Genomic DNA, 20410 nt, shown 5'->3' with positions numbered 1-20410 from the left:
GATACCTTGGGTGTGAGCTTACTAAGCACCGTTCCAGGAGCACCTGGAGCAACRTTCCATTTTGCAGAAGGTCCTTTTCATTTTTTGTGCTGGTAAAAATTGAAAGAAGCTTAACTCAAGATATACAGAATCTTCGGAGCAGTCTGGCAGTTCTGGGCTTTTTTTTTTTTGAGGGGGGGGTTGTTTTTTTCTCCAGTTTATTTTCCTGCCCCCTCTCTTTTCCTGTCAAAGGACAGGAAGCAGATTGTGAATGTACATGGGAGAAAAGAAGGAGTATGTATCTTGTAGTAGGGCGAATAGTTAATATAAGGCCCCTACCAAGAATGGTAGAAGAGAAAATCATTCTTTTTCCAAGTTTCTAGCATGTGTCTTTGTGCATGAAACCATGACAATTTTTCCACCAGTTAATGCKGAGGTTGGAGCACCAACTGTTTAGACTGAACCTCAATGGAGGCCTTAAAAATCAACTTTACTAATGGGATTCTGATTCCATCTTTCACACTCCAATCACTTCTCTGTCTGTGTCTGTTTCTTTCTCTTGTATGACCATGATGCAAACTGAATTAAAGCGGTAGAGATCTTGGAGGATACAGATCAGGCTCTGGTGAAGAGCTTCGGTCTCTGTGATGAGGTTTAGGGCTTGCATCCTGCAACCGTTTTGGCAGGCACTAACTCCAGGGCTAGCGGTGGTCCCACGCTAAGTGAGCAAGGGCRTGAGCAAGCCTGGAATTAAGCACAGGTCAAAATATGGGCAAAGCGAGTTGCCTGCAACTCAGGCCCTAAGAAAAATAAGCATTCCTGTTGTTTCCYCAGCTCCGACTGTCACGTGCCATGAACWTGGAAGGCCAGGAKGTCCTTGCTGAGTCCTGCAAACACRTAATTGCATGCTTATGTCACTGTTTGTAGTTGCATTAATTTTAGCGCAGGATGAGAGATGGACACRAGAAAAAAACAGTCACGCCAGGAACTTGCTAGTGGGTTGCAAGAGGTTCAGCGAAGGGAGCAGCAGAGCTTCTACAGGCTGCCTTGAATTAAGCGTAAGCGGCTATGCTTTCATGGTAAGTTGCAGCCTGGACAGCCTGCACCCCTTCAAAAGTACGGCTTGTGGGCTGTAAGTCCTCGCTAAGGTGCCAAGCAGTGACAGAGTTAGAGTTTTCCCTTGGTGTAAGCTGCAGGCTGTACACGTGAACACAGAGTCTAATATTCATGGTAGTCCCCGCTTAAAATTCCCTGCAAGCCTGATTAAAAATGCACGGCAATCCTCTTGGAGGGTGGGAACAGGAACAGAAGTAAAATCTTCTCCGGAAGATTTGGGGAGAATGTGATTTATTGGAAAAGTTTTTCTTGTTGTACCTGGAAAAGCAGAACTAAGTTGATTTACAGAAACCAAAACAAGATTTTGATGGAAAATTAAGTTCACTGAAATTTCGTAGCACTGATTTTGTACTGTGCTTTAAGCCTAGCACTRTTTAATGCTAATTCTGTAACACTATATTGATGCCTTTTTTTTTTCTTGGCCTGCACAAAGGAGGAAGGGGCTCAGCTCTTCTGAGTTTTTTTTTCCCTTCAGTGAAAACTGATTCTGAGCAGAACAACCGCAAACCCGGCTCCGACTAGCTGACATTTCCATCCAAATCTACCTGAAGGGTGAGCTTTTTCGGAAGAAAGAAGCTTCTCTACCTCTCCAGGCTAGAACCTGATCTTTAGATTGACTTGCTGGTTATCAATAGAGGTAAAAGTTGTGATTACAATTCAACCCTACCGCAGCCCTAAAGGATCCCTGAAGAAAACGGACTTTTCAATTGCAGGAGCAGGAGGACTGAGACATCAGTTTAGTCATCAGCAATAACTGGCAAAAGAGCATGGAAACACATTCTCCATTGACATAATTTTTCCCCCTCTTCTACCAAGACTGGTTTAAAATTTCAGACTTAATTTCTCCTCTAGTCGACAAAACAGGTTGGTAACCTTTTTTTTTTGCCATATTGACAAAAACGTATTTTTGAGTGCGGTATGCTAAGTAATGTGTTCGCTATTTTCTTTYGTGTTTCCCGAGCGGTGCCTTTCTTGATCTTCTTCTCGGACCGCTGTATTCTCCTCTAGTCATTCTGTGCCTATTTTCTGCTAATGAAGCTGCTGGGACTGAAATTTATGACCTAAATAAAATTCTATTGTCATCTTCTCAAGATAAGGAATGTGGTAAAGCTCTTTCACGGTGAAATGATTTTTTCTCACCCCAGAAGAAGTTAGCTGAAAGCGGATTCTTGCCAGCGTGGTTGCGGCTGGTGCACAGCGAAGCACTGTGAACGAGTGTGGAAGGTGCCTTCCACCGTGTTTTGCGCTTTCCAAGCTCCCATTAAYTGGACTCAAGTGTAAGTGATGTGGGACAGATGATGTAACGTTCCTCACTGTACCACTATGGTATATGCATTATGTATATGCGTATGTGTATTCAGAAGTGGTTGGATTTGTCGTTATTCCTAGATTATAGAAATAGATCCAAAAAGTGAGAGAGTATAAAAACATGAAGTATTTTGTAGCAATTGTGTCCACACAGTTAAAGGAAGCAGAAATGGAAACGAAGGCCATGTGTAATGTGTAGATCTAATTGGTGTCCAAAGCTGATCCTGCAATTTTTATTCMTGTGCGTGCACACGGGGAGGACGTGATAGCTTCCTATTAGCTCTGCATGAGCCGTGCCTCTGTAAAACGTGCAGGAGCAAGGAAATCATAGCAGGCATTTTAGCAATATTTCCTATCTGATTAATAACGAGCAACAAATTSTATCAGATGTGAAAGGAATTCAAATGGATGCAGGTTTTCTCCTTCATATACTCAGCCTCATTTTTGCTTCTCTCTGTATCATTGACTTTTGTACAGCGAGGAAATTGCCCAGATGTGCAAATGTTTGTGCTTCTTTCACACTAGTCACAAATGTTAAGTGATGGTTGTATTATCACCCAGCGCAAAGGATTAGTTAAAGCAATATTTGAAGTCTCTTAATGGTGAAAGTACACTGCAGCTTAGAACTGGCTTCGTTKTTGGAACAACGCAAACCTGTTCGTCTCGAAGTCGGCAGAAGTACCCTCATGCTAGGCAGATCAGGCAGGCATTGGTTGTGAACTATTAGGAGAATTGGAGACGTACTGAGAGAAGGGGCTATTTACAAATCCCCTCTCCGTGTGAAGTTAGACCCTCTTCTGTTATGCGAAGGACTTGCTTCGACAATACCTGCAGGGCAATGTACTTTTATCACCGGAGAGCTCTCATTACGCCACTTAATGAAGTAGGCATTTTTAGGCCTGCTTCGTGGGTGAGGGATCTCCATCTCCGAAATGTCCGCTCATCAGGAGCAAGCAGGCAACTTTAGAGTGGTTGTGCTAGGTGTCACCTGGGGTTTGCTGGAGGTTGTACTTTCCGTGTGATGTGTGTCTGAGTTTCTCTCTTTCCTTTAGGATGAACAACCGATCGTTGCTTAGAACCTGGGTGGCCCTTTCAGTCCTAATTGCCCGGCACGAAGGTTAGTATCTCTGACCTAGGGCACTGCGATACTACTGCTGCTCTTCTATGATGGGGAAAGCGCTCGCTTTGGAGCAATGTGGAGCCCAGGGACTGCAGCAGTACAAAGGGCCTGAAAAAATCCACTCATACATTGCTTGGGAGTAAGTACAACACCAGGTTGAATTAAGTTTTTCCTATGGAGTTGGAGGGTCTGCTTGTTTTAAGGGTGGACACAAAACATGTGCCTTTATAGGTAAGCACAGGTGTCARTCTTGGAAGAGTGATGGACTGTGTTGAGGGAGATAGATCGTCAGCCTGCACAAATGCTCCTCGCTTCATTGGATGCAATGAAGCGACGATAGTTTACATTAAATGAGGACCTGGCAGGCTGCTTTGAATGTGAAGCTGAAAAAGCTGACCGGACATAGAGGCTGCGTAAGTTGTTAAGCCCTGTGAGCTCTTTATATCTGCATGCACATATTATGCATGTGTATGTCTGTACAGGCACACGCGGTGCATGCAGGAGGTTGCTCTAGTCTGGCCAATTGCTATAAGATAGGACTTTGACAAATTTCAAGTCTTTGGATTGCTGTCTGGGCAGACAAACTTGGGTCAAGTAAAGGGTAAATTGGGTGAGCAGCAGCAAAATGTCACAGCCACCAAGGTCTTCCGTAATTAAGTTTGCCTTTGAGCTCCTGCCTAGGAAATGTTGGCAGCACTGGTTGGAGACTCATCTAACACCAGATTTGGATGTGCCCCTGCTGTGTCCCCTGGCCTGTAACCTAGGGAGGGACGTGTCTCGAGGAGATCACCCCCGGTGGCCACATTCCTCTCGGTGCATTTTGTTTTGTGAGGATGAGATTTCTTAACTGGATTGGATGAGGCTCCCAGCAACCTGGTCGGACTGTGAACTCAGCTCTGCTTGGAGCAGGAGGTGAAACCAGACGGCCTCTGGAGACCCTTCCAAGCTCCGTTTTTCTGTGATGTTGAAAAGCACAGGAACATCCACCCTAATCTCGTAGGGTAATCTTTCTTAGATTTTACTCCAGAGAGCGGCGTGTTGAGTTGATATGGACTGGAAAAGCATCTTTAGTTTAGTAACACAGCATATTTCCACTGTGTGGTTGATACTAGATGTGTGATTGACTGGAGGACCTCTAGCCAGGCAGCCTAGAGCTGGGGAGCTGGGAAATCTTGAAGTGATTTCCCTGGTCAGCTACTGAAGATAGCTCATTTGAAAGCTGTGACTCTGTTTCTTCCCTTGTGAAATGAGGACAACAGTTCACCCGTGAGAAATGGCACCGGTGGTAAAAATCATTGTTGGCAGCGGGTGGCAAAGCGCTCGGGCAGATGAAGCGACACGTGCAAAGTTATAGCAGTGTCACACTAGCAATGCTTAAGAAGCTAACACTGACAAGTTTTTGCTAAGATTCACAGCTAAAAAAGAAGTTAAATCTATGTCATGTAGTTATGCCTCAGCTGTAATAATCTGTCAGTCGCAAAACAGCTGTGAAATGACTTGTTTTACTACCTGGCAGCGAGGAGTTTTGCCACGGTCCTTGAGAGCATCCTGCAAAAGCAGGCTGGCAGCTCGGCGCCGTCACGCACTGCCAAACTTTACGTCCGGCAGGGAACGTTGGGGCACGTACCTCTATCTTGGGGTGTCTGAATGCAAGCGGGGTTTAGGCCAGATTTCCCTTTTTTCCCTTCTCCCCGAGGAAAGTACGACCGGTTGAACGTGCTGAGAAGGGTCAACTTGCTACTGTCCCTATTACAAGACAGTTTCTAGCAGGGGGCAGCTTAAATCTTACCAGAACAGAGCAGCTTCCCCTTCAGGGAGTAGTAAGACACCCCTTTGCATCTTTAAAAGCTGGACTCAGAGCAAGTTCTCTTCAGCTAGAGGTCTCTGCAAACTGCAGGTTAGGACCTAGAAAATAAAAGCATGTCCTGAATTGAGCTAAACAGAGCCTGGATTGTTCTGAGCCCAGTCACTCACATCACCTTCAATTGAGTATCGTGGGGACAGTACATTTCTTTTCTACATCAAAGAGGAGAGGAGGGGGAGGAAAGCCCAACTAAGTCCCTGCTTCCTCTGTRAGGATTCATACTGGTAGAAAACTGAAAAAATGGAGAACCAAACGACAGCAGAGATCTGGCAGGAGCCGGCATGGGAAAGAGCATTCACCCTAGGGACATGAATGTATGTTTGTGAGCAGAACTGATTGGAAAATGGATTTTAGTCTTGTAGAAAACGACAGGCTTGTATTGAAATACGTCAAAACCTTMTTTTAAAATAGAGGCAATTATGTTCACCAGCAGTACCTTTTAGCAGGAAACACAATTTTGTCAGGAAATGTTGGAACAGTCATGACATCTTAAGCTTTAACCCAGCAACGGGTGTCCTCAGGAGTTGAGCAAGGCGGGCTTGGCTGCTGCTGGGGGMGCGTTCCTGGGCTGCAGGGAGCACGGCTCTGAGAGCAGGCGGAGGCAGTGGCCCTTTCCAGGGCACCTGAGCAGCTCCTGGTTTGTCCTGGCACCTTCAGCAAATCCCTGGGGGTGCAACAGGGCTGTTCTTGCTGTACAAATGCAAAGCTGGAGGTCAAATCCCAGAGGCCAGGTTGTGCTCTCTCTGAAATCGGGACCGGTCCTGACATTGTCGTAAGGACTCTGTCCTCTCCTTTCAGCTCACACCATGGCGGGTCTGTATCCCTTCTGGCAGAATGACACAAAAACGCCCAAAGTTGATGATGGAAGCTCTCCTGAGATCAAACTCTCCGTCCCATTCATCTTTTTTGGAGCCCCATACAGAACCATTTATGTAAGTGGAGAAGTAGCTTTGCTGCAAACTTTCCTTTTATTCTTTTCCTTGCTATTAGCAGCTGCATTTTAAACAYGCTTTTCTCATCGTCGAGAATTGGAAGATTTATTAGTACCTACCTGACAAGTTCTTAGATTTCATGAACTGATAGGTTTTATGATTAAGAAAGTCAAAGGTATATTTAATGGGCTAATGTTCATGGGGAAGGAATATAAAAGGCAATAAATTGTCTTTGTGGGTGATTAAATGGTGCAGCAAAGCTAAGGCCTTGACACAAGGAACATTATTCCTGTTACATGACAAGAAACAAGAACCTGCAGAGACCCACGAGGAAAAAAAAAGGCAATGATTTGGACCTTCGTTTGGGTGCCTGAGAAAATTATGGACTGCTGCTATTTTCAAACGAGACTGCAGCAAAAGCTGGTGAGGGGAAAGCCATCCCTTCTAGGCTGTGCTAGCAGAGGATTAACGTGAGCACATAAAAACAGTGCATTAGACATGGGCCTAAGCCAGCGTGACCATAATGCCGATCGCAAGCGTGTCCGCGTTTYGCGGGAGCTGATCTCTGTGTGTACAACCAGTCAAAAGCGGGCCATAAACCTGCGAGCCCAGCTATCAGAAGAGAGGCAAAGATGCGTTAGCTTCCCGAACCCAGCCTTCCTCGCAGCGCTGGCCTCTAGCGGTAGGATGAAGCTGGATCTCTGCCTAGATGGTCAGGCCTTCTCGCAGACTAATCATWATTATAAGCCAACCTCTGTCAGAAGCTGCTCACCCTGCATATTCTGCCAAACTGGTGACCCTTTGGCTGCTGCTAAGCCTGGGTGAAATGAAAGGTGCTCTCTTTCTGCAGGTCAACAACAACGGCGTGATCTCCTTCAACGTGCTAGTGAGCCAGTTTACCCCAGAAGCCTTCCCCCTCTCGGACGGCCGGGCCTTCCTTGCTCCGTTTTGGGCGGATGTGCACAATGGGATCCGAGGAGAGATCTACTACAGGGAGAGCACGGACCCCGAGCTGCTGAAGAGAGCCTCCAAAGACATCCGCAAGTACTTCAAAGACATGTCCTCTTTCTCTGCCATCTGGATCTTCATTGCCACCTGGGAGGAAGTCACCTTTTACGGAGGGAGCAGCACGACTCCGGTAAGGGCAAATGGTTATGCTTCTTGACTGATGGCGTTCGATGCTTGAGTCTATGTCTATAAGTGCATTTAGTAAAGGAAGAACCAGCAAACGAACAGGAAGCTAATGAGTCAGGAACCAGAAACAGGAGTTTTGCTTCCTTCCTCTGCCATGGGTTGTGTGTGGAAACCTGAGCAAGTCATTTCATCTTCCTACTCTTCAGTCACCSTTCTGGCAGATGAGCATACCAGTTCTTTCCCACAGTAGCCCCAAAGGTCCTTGCCGTATGCTGCAAGATCTTCAGGATAAGTACCCTCGCTTTGGTTGCAGGCCCAGACAAAGCTCTGACGCTGGTTAGGAGTTTTGRCTTAATCATATTCTGGAGAATTTCTGTTAGATAAAAATGCAGATTTCCATTTTCACTTGTGCCTTGCTACACGACCTTCGCTTCGCCTCTGTTTCTGCATTGATAAAACAGAGCTATTTTTGCATTAGGGCTACAGGGACCTTGGAAGAGCCAAATTTTATTAATGGAACATTAGCTCAGGGGCTTCTCGGTAAATGGGAAAGGGGAGATTGATGCCCTCTGTCATGGCATGAATCACTCAAAGTTYGCACCGCTAATCTTCAGGCAGTTTCTCAAGCGTGATTCAGTTTAAAGGCAACTTATTATGGCAGTAATGTAGCCTGGGTGTTGGGTGAGAAACAGAAGCACCCTTCACCAGGAAGCAAGTACCAAAAGGTACGCGCGCTTGGGGCCGAGAGGCTCTGTGCACGCGCGTATAGCAGGYGCTTTTAGAGACTCCAAAGTGGCAGGTGGTGCTCAGGACGTGAGCAAAAAGCAACAGACATGCCGAACTGCACGGAGACTTGTGTCTGATCTTGAGACACAAGGACCTGAGAGCAGCTCTGCTGAWCCTAGGGCTGGATTGGAGCACAGGAGCGTACATTCTGTGGGGCAGGGATGAACCTGACCGGTGCTTAGCCCTGGGGAGAGGGAGCAGGGTTGGGAAAAGACAGCACGCAGCAGCAGGGTGACCAAAACAAGTGGGCTGTGGAGGTGGAAGGCGAAGGCTTCCTTCGTCGCTCTTACCAGAGTCTGCTCGATGTGCTGTTCTCCTCCTCGGTTGCCCTTTTGATGACTGATTTCATAATTCTCCCTTCTTTCCCCATTACTCAAAACTAACTAGGATGCAATACAAGTCTGGTCGTTTTTGCACCCTGAGCTCAAGTTCCAAGGCTACGGCAGCTTCGAAACAAAGCTGAGCTGTTGCTTTCTCTTTGTCGGCACGAGGAGGGAGGGCTGCTCCTGCAGAAAGTGCCAAAGTTCAAGAAATGGCAATAAATTAATTTTTGGCTGTAATCCATTCTCTGAGGAGTCCAGGACAGGAAAGGGAAAATGGGACTCTAATCCGTATTTATTTGGCAAAAATAGCCTTTTCTTTTCAGATTGTGACGGCTTTTTTCATGGCTGAAGCTGAAATGCTTTCTTTGTAGCACTAATCCAAGAGAGTGGTGAGGGCATCTCATAGAAAAGRGTTGAACCAGCTGCTCTAAAATCCTCTGTGGACACTTAAATAGAAAGGGGAAAAGCAAAGGGAATATTGACATTTTTGCAATGATAACTGACCTGTCTTTATTGCAAGATGAATGGAGACTGAGCAGAAAGTCATGCTGGCAATTTGGCTGCAGTAGCTCTTTGCATCTCCATAAATGCAAGAGTCTGGTCTCAGAGGACAGGGATGGTGGTGGCAGGTGCAATCTTCTTCTGGGCAGGAAACACTTTTAAATTTCTGGTTAATACATGAGCTGTGACAACAGCTGATATTGCAAGGTCTGTGCGACACTGCTCAGGTATTGCTAGTAGGCTCCCCACAGGAGCCTGGGGTGCAGATAGCATGTGAGTGACATACACTATTGCTTAGGGAATGGGTTTTTCAGGATCAGTGTGCAAAACGCGAGTACTGAGAGTTGGCTGCTTCTGTCTTGAGGAGTTGGCTCTGATAAACAGTTCTGCTCTTTTCCATTTGTTAGAAAGGCTTGAGATTTAATGCATATTTTTTCTAGTCCTGGCAGTGCTTGGTGAAAAAAAATACATACATATATATGTATATATATATATATATTTGCAGACAGCAAGCAATACAGAGATTCGTGTATTGCCTGAAGAATTACATTTGCAACACAATGCAATTTATTTTATTATAGAGCAGCCTTCCCGTTCCATAGCCACCAAGGCTCCTGGTTGGCACTCAGAATAGCACAATGCAACTTAGGGAGGAAATTCTTCGCAATGCAGGAAAGCCACAGAAAATTCTTTACCTCTACTTTGAATAACAGTTTTGTGAATGTGACACCATGGATGCTGCAGGTATTGCCTCTTGGTGACTCCAGATCAAATAGGTTTAGTTTTCAAGGACCATTTTGTGTGTCTGGGGTTGCCAACTCGCTTCTGGCTCTGAGTGTCACACTGGGCAATCTATGTGGTTTATGTAATTGCTTCTAATGAAGACTACTGGCTAATCTGGAAACTCGTGATGCTGGGTCAGCTCCCATTAACCTCAAGGATGCACCTGACCAGTGTGGGATTTGTTCCGCTTGATAGCCTCATAGTGCTTGTTGTAGTCGTAGGGTACGCTGGGGCCCTGTGCATGCTGGACACTGTATGTGCTGTACGTGCTCAGAGCAACGTGCAGTTCCTGCTGGGGAGAAATTGCAGTCCTGCAGGATGGACAGAAAGGTGATGGGAGAAAGGAGGCACCAACCTGTCTCTGAGTTGCCATGACAAGTTTGTTTGTGCTCAGCAGGCTGCAGTTTGTAGAACCCAATAGCAGGGCACCTCTTGGGCTTTAGTTTGGCTTTCTGGACAAACAAGTCTGATGGGAGATCTTTTCTATCGTTTACACATACCCAAAGGCATGGCATACTACTTCTCYGAGAAAGCGCTAATGCCAGTATGGTTTTAATGCCTTCAGATCTCACAGTGTTGGAAAAAGACATGGTAAAGGTCAACAGATGTGCTGAAGAGGTAGAGAAAAAATAAACAGATGTAAGAGATGGAACCAAAGAAAAATGAGACAGTATGGATGAGTGAAAATGGTAGCTTCACATTAGATTGCTTTTTCCCTTTCCTCTGATATGAACTGTACCATTTCTGTTTTCTAGAGGCTTGGTAACTAGACTCATCGTGTTATTTTCAAATAAGTAGAAGAGGGGCAACAAGTGCTTTGTCCTCCACTGAAATTCTGCATGCTCAAGAGGTGGAAGGACCGGTCCTTTATCAAGGCTGAGGCCCAGCACATAACCGTTTAGGATGAGAAGCAATGGGAAGGACAGGAAAATGCAGATAGCTAAGATGAATCATTGACTTGGAATCAATCTGTTACACTCCCAGTGTTGAGTTCTACAACCACATTCAGATACACAGAGGCATGATCTTAATTAAGGGGATAGAGTCTTTCGCCTTTCTGCACAACTGTAGAAGTTAAGAGTTTAGATTTATGCTGCTTTCACCAGCTGACAAAGGACATCCTTTTTTACATGTAACCTGGGTTCACAGCTGAGTGAATTTGTTTGAAATATTTGTAGCTGGAAACTCAGAGTCATTTCAAGTGAAAGGAAGAATGTGATCAGCAGATTTGGCAGGTAGCTATGGGACCCACCAGCTAAGCACAGTGGGATTTCCTTGGATACAAGACATGGTTGCAGACTTTGATGAATACCACTGTCAACAGTGCTGTAGAATATGAACATGGGAGAGAACCCAGTAAAATAACTTGGTGATGAGAAAAGCTAAGAATGGGTATGGAAAGATAACAGGTTGTTACAGTCCAAATCCTGCTGATTGCTTTTCTTCTACGAGCTTATTCTCATGCTGCCATCTATTGGTGTTAAATCGGATCAGAAATGTAATTGTTGCTTCCCGAATGGAAGGAATGGTCGAGATGGGAGCAGCTGGAGTCACATCAGGAGGGAGAGCATATTTCAGCTCATGTTCGGCATCTGCTGCTTTTCCCTGCGAGGCTCTCATCTCCCACCTRGGCGAACGAGGAATGTGAGAGAAAGGCAGACAAACTGTCTGAAACGAGCAATCTCATCTTGTGACTCTACTTGTGCTCTCAACAGGTGAACACTTTTCAAGCTGTCCTGATCACAGATGGTGTGTCTTCCTTTGCCATATTTAACTACCATGAAATCAGCTGGACCACAGGGACAGCCAGCGGAGGGGATCCCCTGACAGGACTTGGTGGTGTGATGGCCCAGGTGAGGCTCTCGCAGAATCACAGAATGGTTGAGATTGGAAGGCACCTCTGGAGATCAGCTAGTCCAACCCCCTTCCTCAAACAGGGTCACCTAGAGCACGTTGCCCAGGACCACGTGCAGACACTTTTTGAATCTCCACAAGGAATGCAGACTCTGCAGCCCACAGCTCGCACCCCATCATGCCCATCTTCACCGGAGTGCTGCCTGGCCAAACACTGGCCTGAGAGCGCATGGACGGCTGCTGCAGCTTTGCTGTCATAGCTGTGCTCACCCATGCTGCTCATTCCTTGACATCCCCAGTGCCGGCCTCGCGAGCTCGCTGCAAGGCAAYGTGGGATAAGCTCCCCAAAATTTGGTGTCCGTGGCTGTACCGCAGCCGGCCCGTCTGCCTAAAGGGGAAGAGGCTCATTGCTTCGATGCACCTGTGGGGCTTCAGGAGTTAAAGCTGTCTTTCCCACTGGTCTCTGAAGCTTGTCCATGCCCACTGTGGGATGTGCATCCGGTCTGTTTGGGGAGTGGACAGGTTTGGGCCCAGGCAGTTTTGGGCTTGTGCAGTACAAGCAACCGAGACGTTGCCTTTGTGTTTGCTCCCAAGCCTTCCCCATTTCGGTGGTGCAAGCAGAGAGGCATAAAGTAGGTTATGTTAAATTTAATCTGTGCCGAGTCTGTGGGCATTTTCTGTGCATACATACAAACACACATGCATAATCCTTGTAGTACGTGCTGAACTTATCACTCTCATCCAAACTATCTGAAAGCAAAAATTCCTGAAAAAGCACTTTTACCCTGCTCAGTAATTATTTGGGGGCTGGGCAAAGTGGAAGAACAGAAATGCAATAATGTTTTCCTCTAGCAAGGATGAGTGATAAATTTTGATCTCTGTCTCTTTTAGGCTGGATTCAATGGAGGAAATATCACCAATTTTTTCAGCCTCCCAGGTTCCAGAACCCCAGACATAGTCAATATAGAAGACACGACCAACGTTAACGTCCCTGGGCGCTGGGCTTTCAAAATAGATGGCAGAGAAATAGATCCAGCCCGTGGCTGCAGCCTGAGAGGTAACGGAGAAATGTCTCTGGCTTTTTAAAAATTTTCTATTGTAGAGGAGTAAAATATAACACAGCTGCAAAGGTTAATAGTGATGTGCGTGACCGCTCTRGGCTGCTGCATGATTTGTATTTTTGCCGAGGAAATCCAGGGTTAAAAGCTTCCTTTTAGTTGCAGTCAGGTGGACAGAATTGCGTGATCGGGATTCAGTTCCTGTGTGTGTGTGTCTGATTTGCTGCATGCCCCAGGCGAAGTCACCCCCATCGCCCAGGAACGACTGTCAGCCTGCTCTCGGTGAAAGGCTAATGCTTTAAGAGTGGCCAGAGAGTTTTGCTGTTCACCTCAAAAAAGGTGTGTTTTGTGTCGTGGTAGAGCAGCCTGGGCAGTGTAGGCATGGAAAGCCATCATCAGCCACAGTTTGTGCACTAAAGGGATGGAGGTGTTCTCACGGTCCGGATTGCTGAAGATTCAGCTAGCCAAGAGCATCTTTGCAGAAAGTTCCCGGGGCAGTTTAGGCCTGACTCTGTGATTCTGTAAAACCTGAAAGGGCCCCATAAAGAATCAGCAGTCTTCTCCACTGTCTGTGTTGCTTTCAAAYGTCATCAGACAAAACTGTTGTTGGCTCTAGCCTTTTTTCCTCTGAGATTTCATTAGCAAAGTGCTGCTGAAAGCCTCTGTTTGTGCAGCCCGGAAGCATGAGAGCAAGGGAAGACAGTCTTCGAGTGATTCGTGGGAACTGAATGCCACCTAGCCGTTGTCTTGAGTCCTTTCTGTGATGCTCATGGCAATGACGGAAAAGGCACAGAGATGGCCATTTTCTCGGTCCTGTCACCAGAATGAAACAGCCGGCCATCTGGTTTCATTTCCCTTGTTTCAGCAGCAGGAATTGCAGCTTCTTTGTGTGCTGGATAAATTCAGTGCCCCTGCACCAATTATGGTGTCTTGTGCATGTGTCACTGACAGTGTAGAGCTGTAAAGGGATTAAATGCATGCAGTGATAGGAAAGAGACTTTGCTGCATAGAGGTTATTGCATAACCGTTTGACAGATAAAACTGTCTGGAGTGTCTGCTTTTCTCCTGGAACCTTTCTAACAAGAACAAATTGTCACTCGCTGCTGGAAGCTGAGGTGTCACCACTCTGAGACATGTGGCTTCTTCGCAGTCAGTACCAAAAATGCCTCGCTACACCCAAAGGCTTGTGCAGCCCCTGCCCAAGGTCAAATGGATCTAGCAACATCTAGTAGCTGACTCCAGGAACCAAGGCCAGACTTCGCAAAGTGGCTGGAATGCACATTATGCCTTCAAGGTGAGGAGAGCAGCGTATGTAAATGCAGCGCCTGGATTTGTAATTAATTCACGGTGGACAGCTCGTCACCGCCATGAAAGGAGATGCAGTGTGAGCARAGGAGGCTTGCCGTGCCTAGCACCACTTGCTTGCCCCGATCACACACACTAGGACAGCTGGCTCAGCAGCCATTGCAACCAGGTCTCACTAAGAGGGGATACAGCAGAAAATAGCTTTCTTGTGGGGGGAGACCAAAAGGTTCAGGAGAGGTAGAGCAGCCAGCATGCATGCTGAAAACCATGTGAATGAAGAGTGTGAAAGAGAACCATATGGAGGGAAGGGAAACTCTCACAGGCATTTGCCACCCTTAGTTCTCTGATCTTCTCTCTGCCTCTCATGTCTCTCACTAGAAAAACCTGAGACTCCTGTTATAATTACTGCTGCATTACAAGTTACCTCATTCTGTTGCTGTTTGATAGCTCATTGTTTTTTGTCATCTCTGCTGTGTGGCGCGGAAGCTACTTATCAACAGCTCTTTAATTTCAGAATTAATATGAWCGCTTTTAGAATGGGAACAAATTGACTCTGGGCTGTTTATGGCAGGATTGCTGTGTGACACGCAAAGTTATGTGAATTGAGTAATTCCAGTTATAGCAACAAGGTTGTAGGACAATGTCATTACAATGGCAGCCATGGAAATGACTGCATGTTCTTGCAGTCCAATTTTCCTTTGAGAAAATAGTATGAAGCGCTCTTGTTTGCTGGACAAATGAACTAGAATTAGAGTAGCATGAGTCAAAAATGGAAGGAGTAGCCTAGCAGTTTCCCAGCCTGCGTGGTGCTGCACAAGCTCTGATTCATGAAAGCTCTCAAACCATCTGCTGAACGTCCAATGCAGGGAGAATGCGCTTTTGACTTGAATGGGCACTGAGTGTATGCTTAAAACTAAGCTTACAGTTGTAGCATTTTGTTAAACGGCTCTTGCTGAGAGTCTGCACAAAGTGAGCTTGTGAGAAGCACTAAGGAAGGTGTTTAGTTGGTAGGCTCAACTGTAAGGCTGGCCGACCTCTCTGGGGGATAACGTGGTTCGGTTTGAATGTGCCTCTAACCTCAGGTGACAGGTCCTCTGTTCAGAAAACTAATACAATGTGGTTTGTTCTTCTCTTCTCAGGGCAGTTTCTTCATCAAGGAGAGATCTTCTGGGACAATGCAAACTGCACCACCAAGTGCCGCTGCCTGGACTTCAACAACGAGATCTTCTGTCAGGAGATGGCTTGCGGCCCCTTTGAAGCGTGTGAGCCGAAGATCAAGTTCTTCCAGTGTGTGCCCGTGGAGAGCAGCACCTGCGTGGTGTTCGGAGATCCCCACTACCACACGTTCGATGGCTTCCTCTTTCACTTCCAGGGTTCCTGCTCCTACCTYCTCGCCAAGCAGTGCTGGCCGGGGTCCAAGCTGCCCTACTTCAATGTGGAAGCCAAGAATGAGAACCGAGGCGGCTCCTCCGTCTCCTGGCTGAAGGATATCTTTGTGGAGGCTTATTCACACAAGATTGTCCTCCCCAAGGGCAGCTTTGGAAAAGTAAAGGTAAGAGCCCTGCCAAAAGAGAAAATGTCTCAGGTCTGCTCCTCTGGGGTGCAAGATGGCTTAGCTGTGGCCGAGCCAAAGGCAATGGCCATGCCGCCTCCTGAGGACAGCCCTGAGGCCGCTCCYTGGGTCTGAATTGCTGTTTGCACCAACAGCAAGGCTGTGATTGCAGTCCAGGGAGCAACAGATCACACTTCTGGGCCTGGCACGTCCCTTTAGAAATGAGCACGGTTGACAGGCAACCTATATGACTGCAAAGCCGAGAAACGGAAAATGCCCCATGCTTACTTGTGGCTGGCTTTCTATATGTACCCGTACCTGCAATGGCAGGCAACAGAGTCCTGCAGCTCCTGTCCATGTCACAGCATGAGGGCTCTGCTGTTTCACATGATGGTTTAGTCTTCTTGATTTGTTCCCACAGGTCGATGGCTTGGTGATGTCCTTACCCGTCTCCTTGAAGCTTGGTGCAATCAAAGTCTACCAGAGCGGCTTGTCTACAGCCTTGGAGACCGATTTTGGCCTTTTAGTGACCTACGATGGGCAACATTATGCTTCTATCTCTGTTCCGGGCACATACATCAATGCGACGTGYGGTCTCTGCGGAAATTACAATAAGGACCCCGAGGACGATACCCTTCGCTCAGACGGGCGATTAGCGGCATCTGTGCTGGACCTGGGAGAGAGCTGGCGCGTGTACCACCCTGAGCGGAAATGCTCCCCGGGCTGTTTGGATAACTGCAGCCTCTGCGATGTTGCCCTGGAGTCTCTGTATTTCACCTCCGAGTACTGCGGCTTCATCAACAAGAGCAGCGGCCCGCTGTGGGAGTGCAGCGCCGTCGTGGACCCCACCGCCTTTGTGCATAGCTGCGTCTATGACCTCTGCGGCTCCCGCAATAACGGCACTGGCCTGTGTCAGGCCATCCAAGCGTACGCCCTGGTGTGCCAGGCCCTGGGCATCCCGGTGGGAGACTGGCGCACCCCAACAGGATGCGGTAAGCCTTTGCGCACCCGTGCTGGAAGCCTTTCCCTCTGGAGGAGGGAAGCATTTTCAGGGGCTTGCYAGAAGCTCCAGGCAGAGCAGGAGCAGGGAGTGAGATGAGGAGGGCAGGAAACCGGGGGAGGGAGTTGCCCAAGGTGGAGGGAGGCAGGCAGCAGCCAACTGGTCCGTCCTGTCTGCTATGTGAGGTGCTCATGCTCAGGGAAGGGCAGCGAGATCAGAGATGGTGTAGGGAGCTCCGCCTCGCTCCAAGGGCACTTGGCTGCCCCAGTAAGAACCAGGGGCTCAACAGGAGAAAGGGCTGGCTAATATACTGATTGTCCACCCTTGCTTTGGAGCTGGCTCTGCCAGCCACAGGCTGTCCTTGCGCTTGTGGCAGTAAATCACTGTGGTGGTCAACTGCTACGGGGCTGCTCTGGGGGAGCCTTTGCGTACACAAGAGGAATGACCGGGGAGGTGCATGAGGAAAAGCAGGAGAGAAGTGCAAATCTTTAGAAAAGTGGGGCTACTGGGTCACTTTGTGGTGCTGCTGATGTAGGCCAGTGGGGAAGAGGTATCTGGCCCTGAATCATGCAGTCACATTGTTCTCCTGTTGTTTCTGTCCCCTCTCTGCCCCTCCAGCGACTGCCATGCAATGCCCGGAGTTCAGCCACTATTCAATCTGCACCAGCAGCTGCCCAGCCACGTGCTCGGACCTCACGGCCCCGCTGGCCTGTGGCTTCCCGTGCACCGAGGGCTGCGAGTGCGACGAAGGCCATGTCCTCAGCGCGGACCGGTGCGTCCCTGTGCAGAAGTGCGGCTGCGATGTCGACGGCCGATACTATGCTGTGGGGGAGTCTTTCTGGGCTACTGCAGACTGCACAGTGGAGTGCCAGTGTGAGGATGGTGGGGAGGCCAGGTGCTTTAATACGACATGCCAGGAAGGAGAGATCTGTGCTATTGAGAATGGCTACCAGGGCTGCTATCCCAAGCGGGAGACCGTGTGCTTGGTGGGACAGAACCAGGTGCTGCAGACGTTTGACGGTGTAGCGTTCCCCTATCCACTAGAACACTCCTACACACTGCTGAAAACATGCCCGGAGAGACTAGACTTCATTGAAGTGGACATCAGCCAAAAGAAGCCCGGATCTACTCCTAACGGGCTCCGCGCTCTGAGGATCCAGGCAGTCAGCCAAGAGGTCAAGATCGGAGGCGCTAGCCCATCGGAGATCAAGGTAACGCGGCCACCGTCCCCGGGGCCAGAGCGGGAGGTATGGGCTCACGCTGCATCCTGACGTCCTTTCTGAGAAACCCCTTCTTCTCCRTTGGGGCAGTTCCTGCTCCCAGGAYGTTTCACCTTGGGCTCCTGCCGTCAAAGGGATGATGAGGAGCTGAGCTGGCTCCCAAGCTGCTCCCAGCTCTGTGCTGCCCTCCTCTGTCTCTGGAGGCAGTCTGTTTAATGTCCTGTCAGTGGATTGGGAGCTTGGCCACAGAGCAACAAATACTGATGTCCCTGTGTGGAGAAGAGCTGGAATTTAACAAGTGTTTGTTCGGGTGCCTTTCTCACGACACAGGGAAGGTGAGGCTGTGAGCTGTCTGCCCACAGCAACTGTCTGCTCTGAACAACTGCCAAGACTCGGGGCATGCAGGAAATAAATCTACAAGTTGTACACTACAAGCCCTTGGTTTTTAATTAAAATTACAGTTGCCTGTAGAGCCAGTGGTTATACTGCTGTTACAGTCAGCAAAATGGCTGTGGAAAAGAAGGAACATCCCTAATGGAATATCTCCATGCCCTTTGAATCCCAACCCTATCTGCTCGCTCTAAGTTTCGCCACAAAGATTTGCTCTTCTTTGTCCTGCTGTGCTAGGACAGCCACAAGAGAGAAAGTGGGATGGTGTTCTGCCTCATGCATTGTTAACYAGGGCCGTTGCTAAAATTTCCAGCTAAGCCTCCTTTGCCAAASATTTATTAGTAGTGAATGATAGCGCAAGATGCAAGAAGGGCTCGGCCAGGTTGATCAAAGCCCAGCTCAAGGCTTTCTCAGGAGGGGACTGAGTAATAGCCATCCAGCCGTGGCTCTGTCAGCAGGGGAGGAAGCAAATGCCCTGGCATCCTCCGCCGGAGATTTGACGTAGAGTTACTTCTGCTCACAACTTTGKCACAAGTCCGAGCTGCCAGCCAGCACGTGTCCCTTGTGGAGGTGGCAGCAGGCTGAAGGGCAGACCCAGCAGAGGTCTGTCCCCAAAGCATTTGAGATGTGAGGGCTATGGCAGCACTTGGAGGGAACCCACAGCTGTCACTGCCACTTTGGGGCCTTTTAGGTGACTCTGAAGTTGTTGTAATACAACTGTTACTCCTGTTTGCTTGTTGAGTTGACTTTGGAGGCTTTTCTAACATTACTGTTTTTTCTTCCAATATTTTCTTCCTCAAAATTGTCCTCTGTTTGCAGGACAAAATGCAGGGAAGCAGTTGCTTCCTCACAGCCAAAGGCAGCRCCCAGTCTTTGACGGTCCAGCCTGGGTTGGGAAGCGTTTCGCATTACTGATACAGTTTTGCTGATGGGTGGGAATGGCCATGCAGTCGTGTTACCCTTGGAAGCAGCTCGTTATGCTTGTTTTTCGCAGGTGAACGGTTATGACGTGGAGCTGCCGTATTCCCACCCTTCTGGCCGACTAGAAATTTACCGTAGCAAAAATGGCACTGTGATGGAGTCGGAGGGACTCCTGAGCATCCAGTACTACGATTCGGGCCTCCTGGAGATACGCCTCTCCACTGCCTATTTCAACTGTACCGGAGGTCTGTGTGGCTTCTTCAATGGCAACAGCAGCGACGAGTTCTGCCTCCCCAAAGGCAAGTGCACGGACAACCTAGAGCTCTTCTTGGAGAGCTGGACCACGTTCGATGAGATCTGCAACGGTGAGTGTGGGGACCTCCTCAAGGCCTGCAGCAACGACTCGGAGCTGCTGAAGTACTACAGGAGCCGCTCCAAATGCGGCATCATCAATGACCCCACCAACAGCTCCTTCCTGGAGTGCCACAGCGTGGTCAACGTCTCAGCCTACTATAGAACGTGCCTCTTTCGTCTGTGCCAGAGCGGAGGCAACCAGTCAGAGCTCTGTGATTCTGTCGCTCGCTACGCCAGCGCCTGCAAGAACGCAGAGGTGGAGATCGGCCAGTGGAGGAGCTACAGCTTTTGCCGTGAGTCCARAAAAGTCCTTAAGCACCTCTTGGGGGCGCAGAGAGGACCTCGGATGGTATCTTTTCCTCAGGGGCTTTTTGGCATACAACTGTTAACTCACACTTCCTTTGGAATAACCGAAGTTATGACCTTTCTCCCTCCTCTCCCCCCGTCACTCGCGTGTGCCCCTTGCTGTTGTTCTACTGCAGCTGAGGATCAAAATCATGTTATAACAAGGGTTTCAGAAGGGTGGCTGTGAGCCAAAGGGATGTCAGAAGCTCACAAGAAATCCAGCATTAATGGCAGTGGGAGGTGTCCAAAATCACAGAAATGGGGAGGGGAAGAGGTGCCTCAAGACTGGAGTTCTGGAGGAATTTCCTTACTGTCACTGTATGATGACAGAGGCTAGGGCCTGGGAAAGTCCAGCAGACGTGCTTTTGGTTGTGCAGAAAGTTGAAGTAGATAATCAAGGAGGTCGCTCTGGCTTGCAAAGCCTGTGCATGCATGCAGCAAGTTAACTAAGGCAGCTATTTTGAGCCAAAGTAAGCAATGTTCCTCTTTGTGGAGAATTGCAAGCGTTAGGGAGCAAATTCKGTCTCCTTCTTCAGTGTCCATACTGTGACCAGCATGGCAGGGC

The 20410-nt window shown here is 48.3% G+C and overlaps 1 protein-coding gene across 3 annotated transcripts in view; it reads left to right on the top strand.

Moving 5' to 3' along the window:
* The first annotated feature begins 111 nt into the window (after positions 1 to 111).
* TECTA (tectorin alpha) overlaps positions 112 to 20410 on the top strand; it is a 33843-nt gene continuing 13544 nt past the window's right edge. For 2 of the 3 annotated variants that reach the window (XM_085316826.1, XM_085316828.1), the window contains exons 1-10: positions 112 to 1959; positions 3456 to 3520; positions 6186 to 6319; positions 7170 to 7457; positions 11562 to 11699; positions 12592 to 12757; positions 15203 to 15615; positions 16037 to 16607; positions 17234 to 17826; positions 19220 to 19793. In XM_085316826.1, the coding sequence (XP_085172952.1) occupies positions 3457 to 3520; positions 6186 to 6319; positions 7170 to 7457; positions 11562 to 11699; positions 12592 to 12757; positions 15203 to 15615; positions 16037 to 16607; positions 17234 to 17826; positions 19220 to 19793 (2941 nt within the window). In that variant the 5' untranslated portion in view covers positions 112 to 1959; position 3456. The remainder of the gene's footprint in view (positions 1960 to 3455; positions 3521 to 6185; positions 6320 to 7169; positions 7458 to 11561; positions 11700 to 12591; positions 12758 to 15202; positions 15616 to 16036; positions 16608 to 17233; positions 17827 to 19219; positions 19794 to 20410) is intronic. The other variant, XM_085316827.1, reaches the window with a different exon arrangement.

The sequence above is a fragment of the Rhea americana genome, unplaced genomic scaffold (assembly GCF_003343005.1).
Source record: "Rhea americana isolate MKP2758 unplaced genomic scaffold, rheAme1 scaffold_48, whole genome shotgun sequence".
NCBI lineage: Eukaryota > Metazoa > Chordata > Aves > Rheiformes > Rheidae > Rhea > Rhea americana.
The sequence above is the reverse complement of the archived record's forward strand: the minus strand, read 5'-3'. Positions and strand labels throughout refer to the sequence as shown.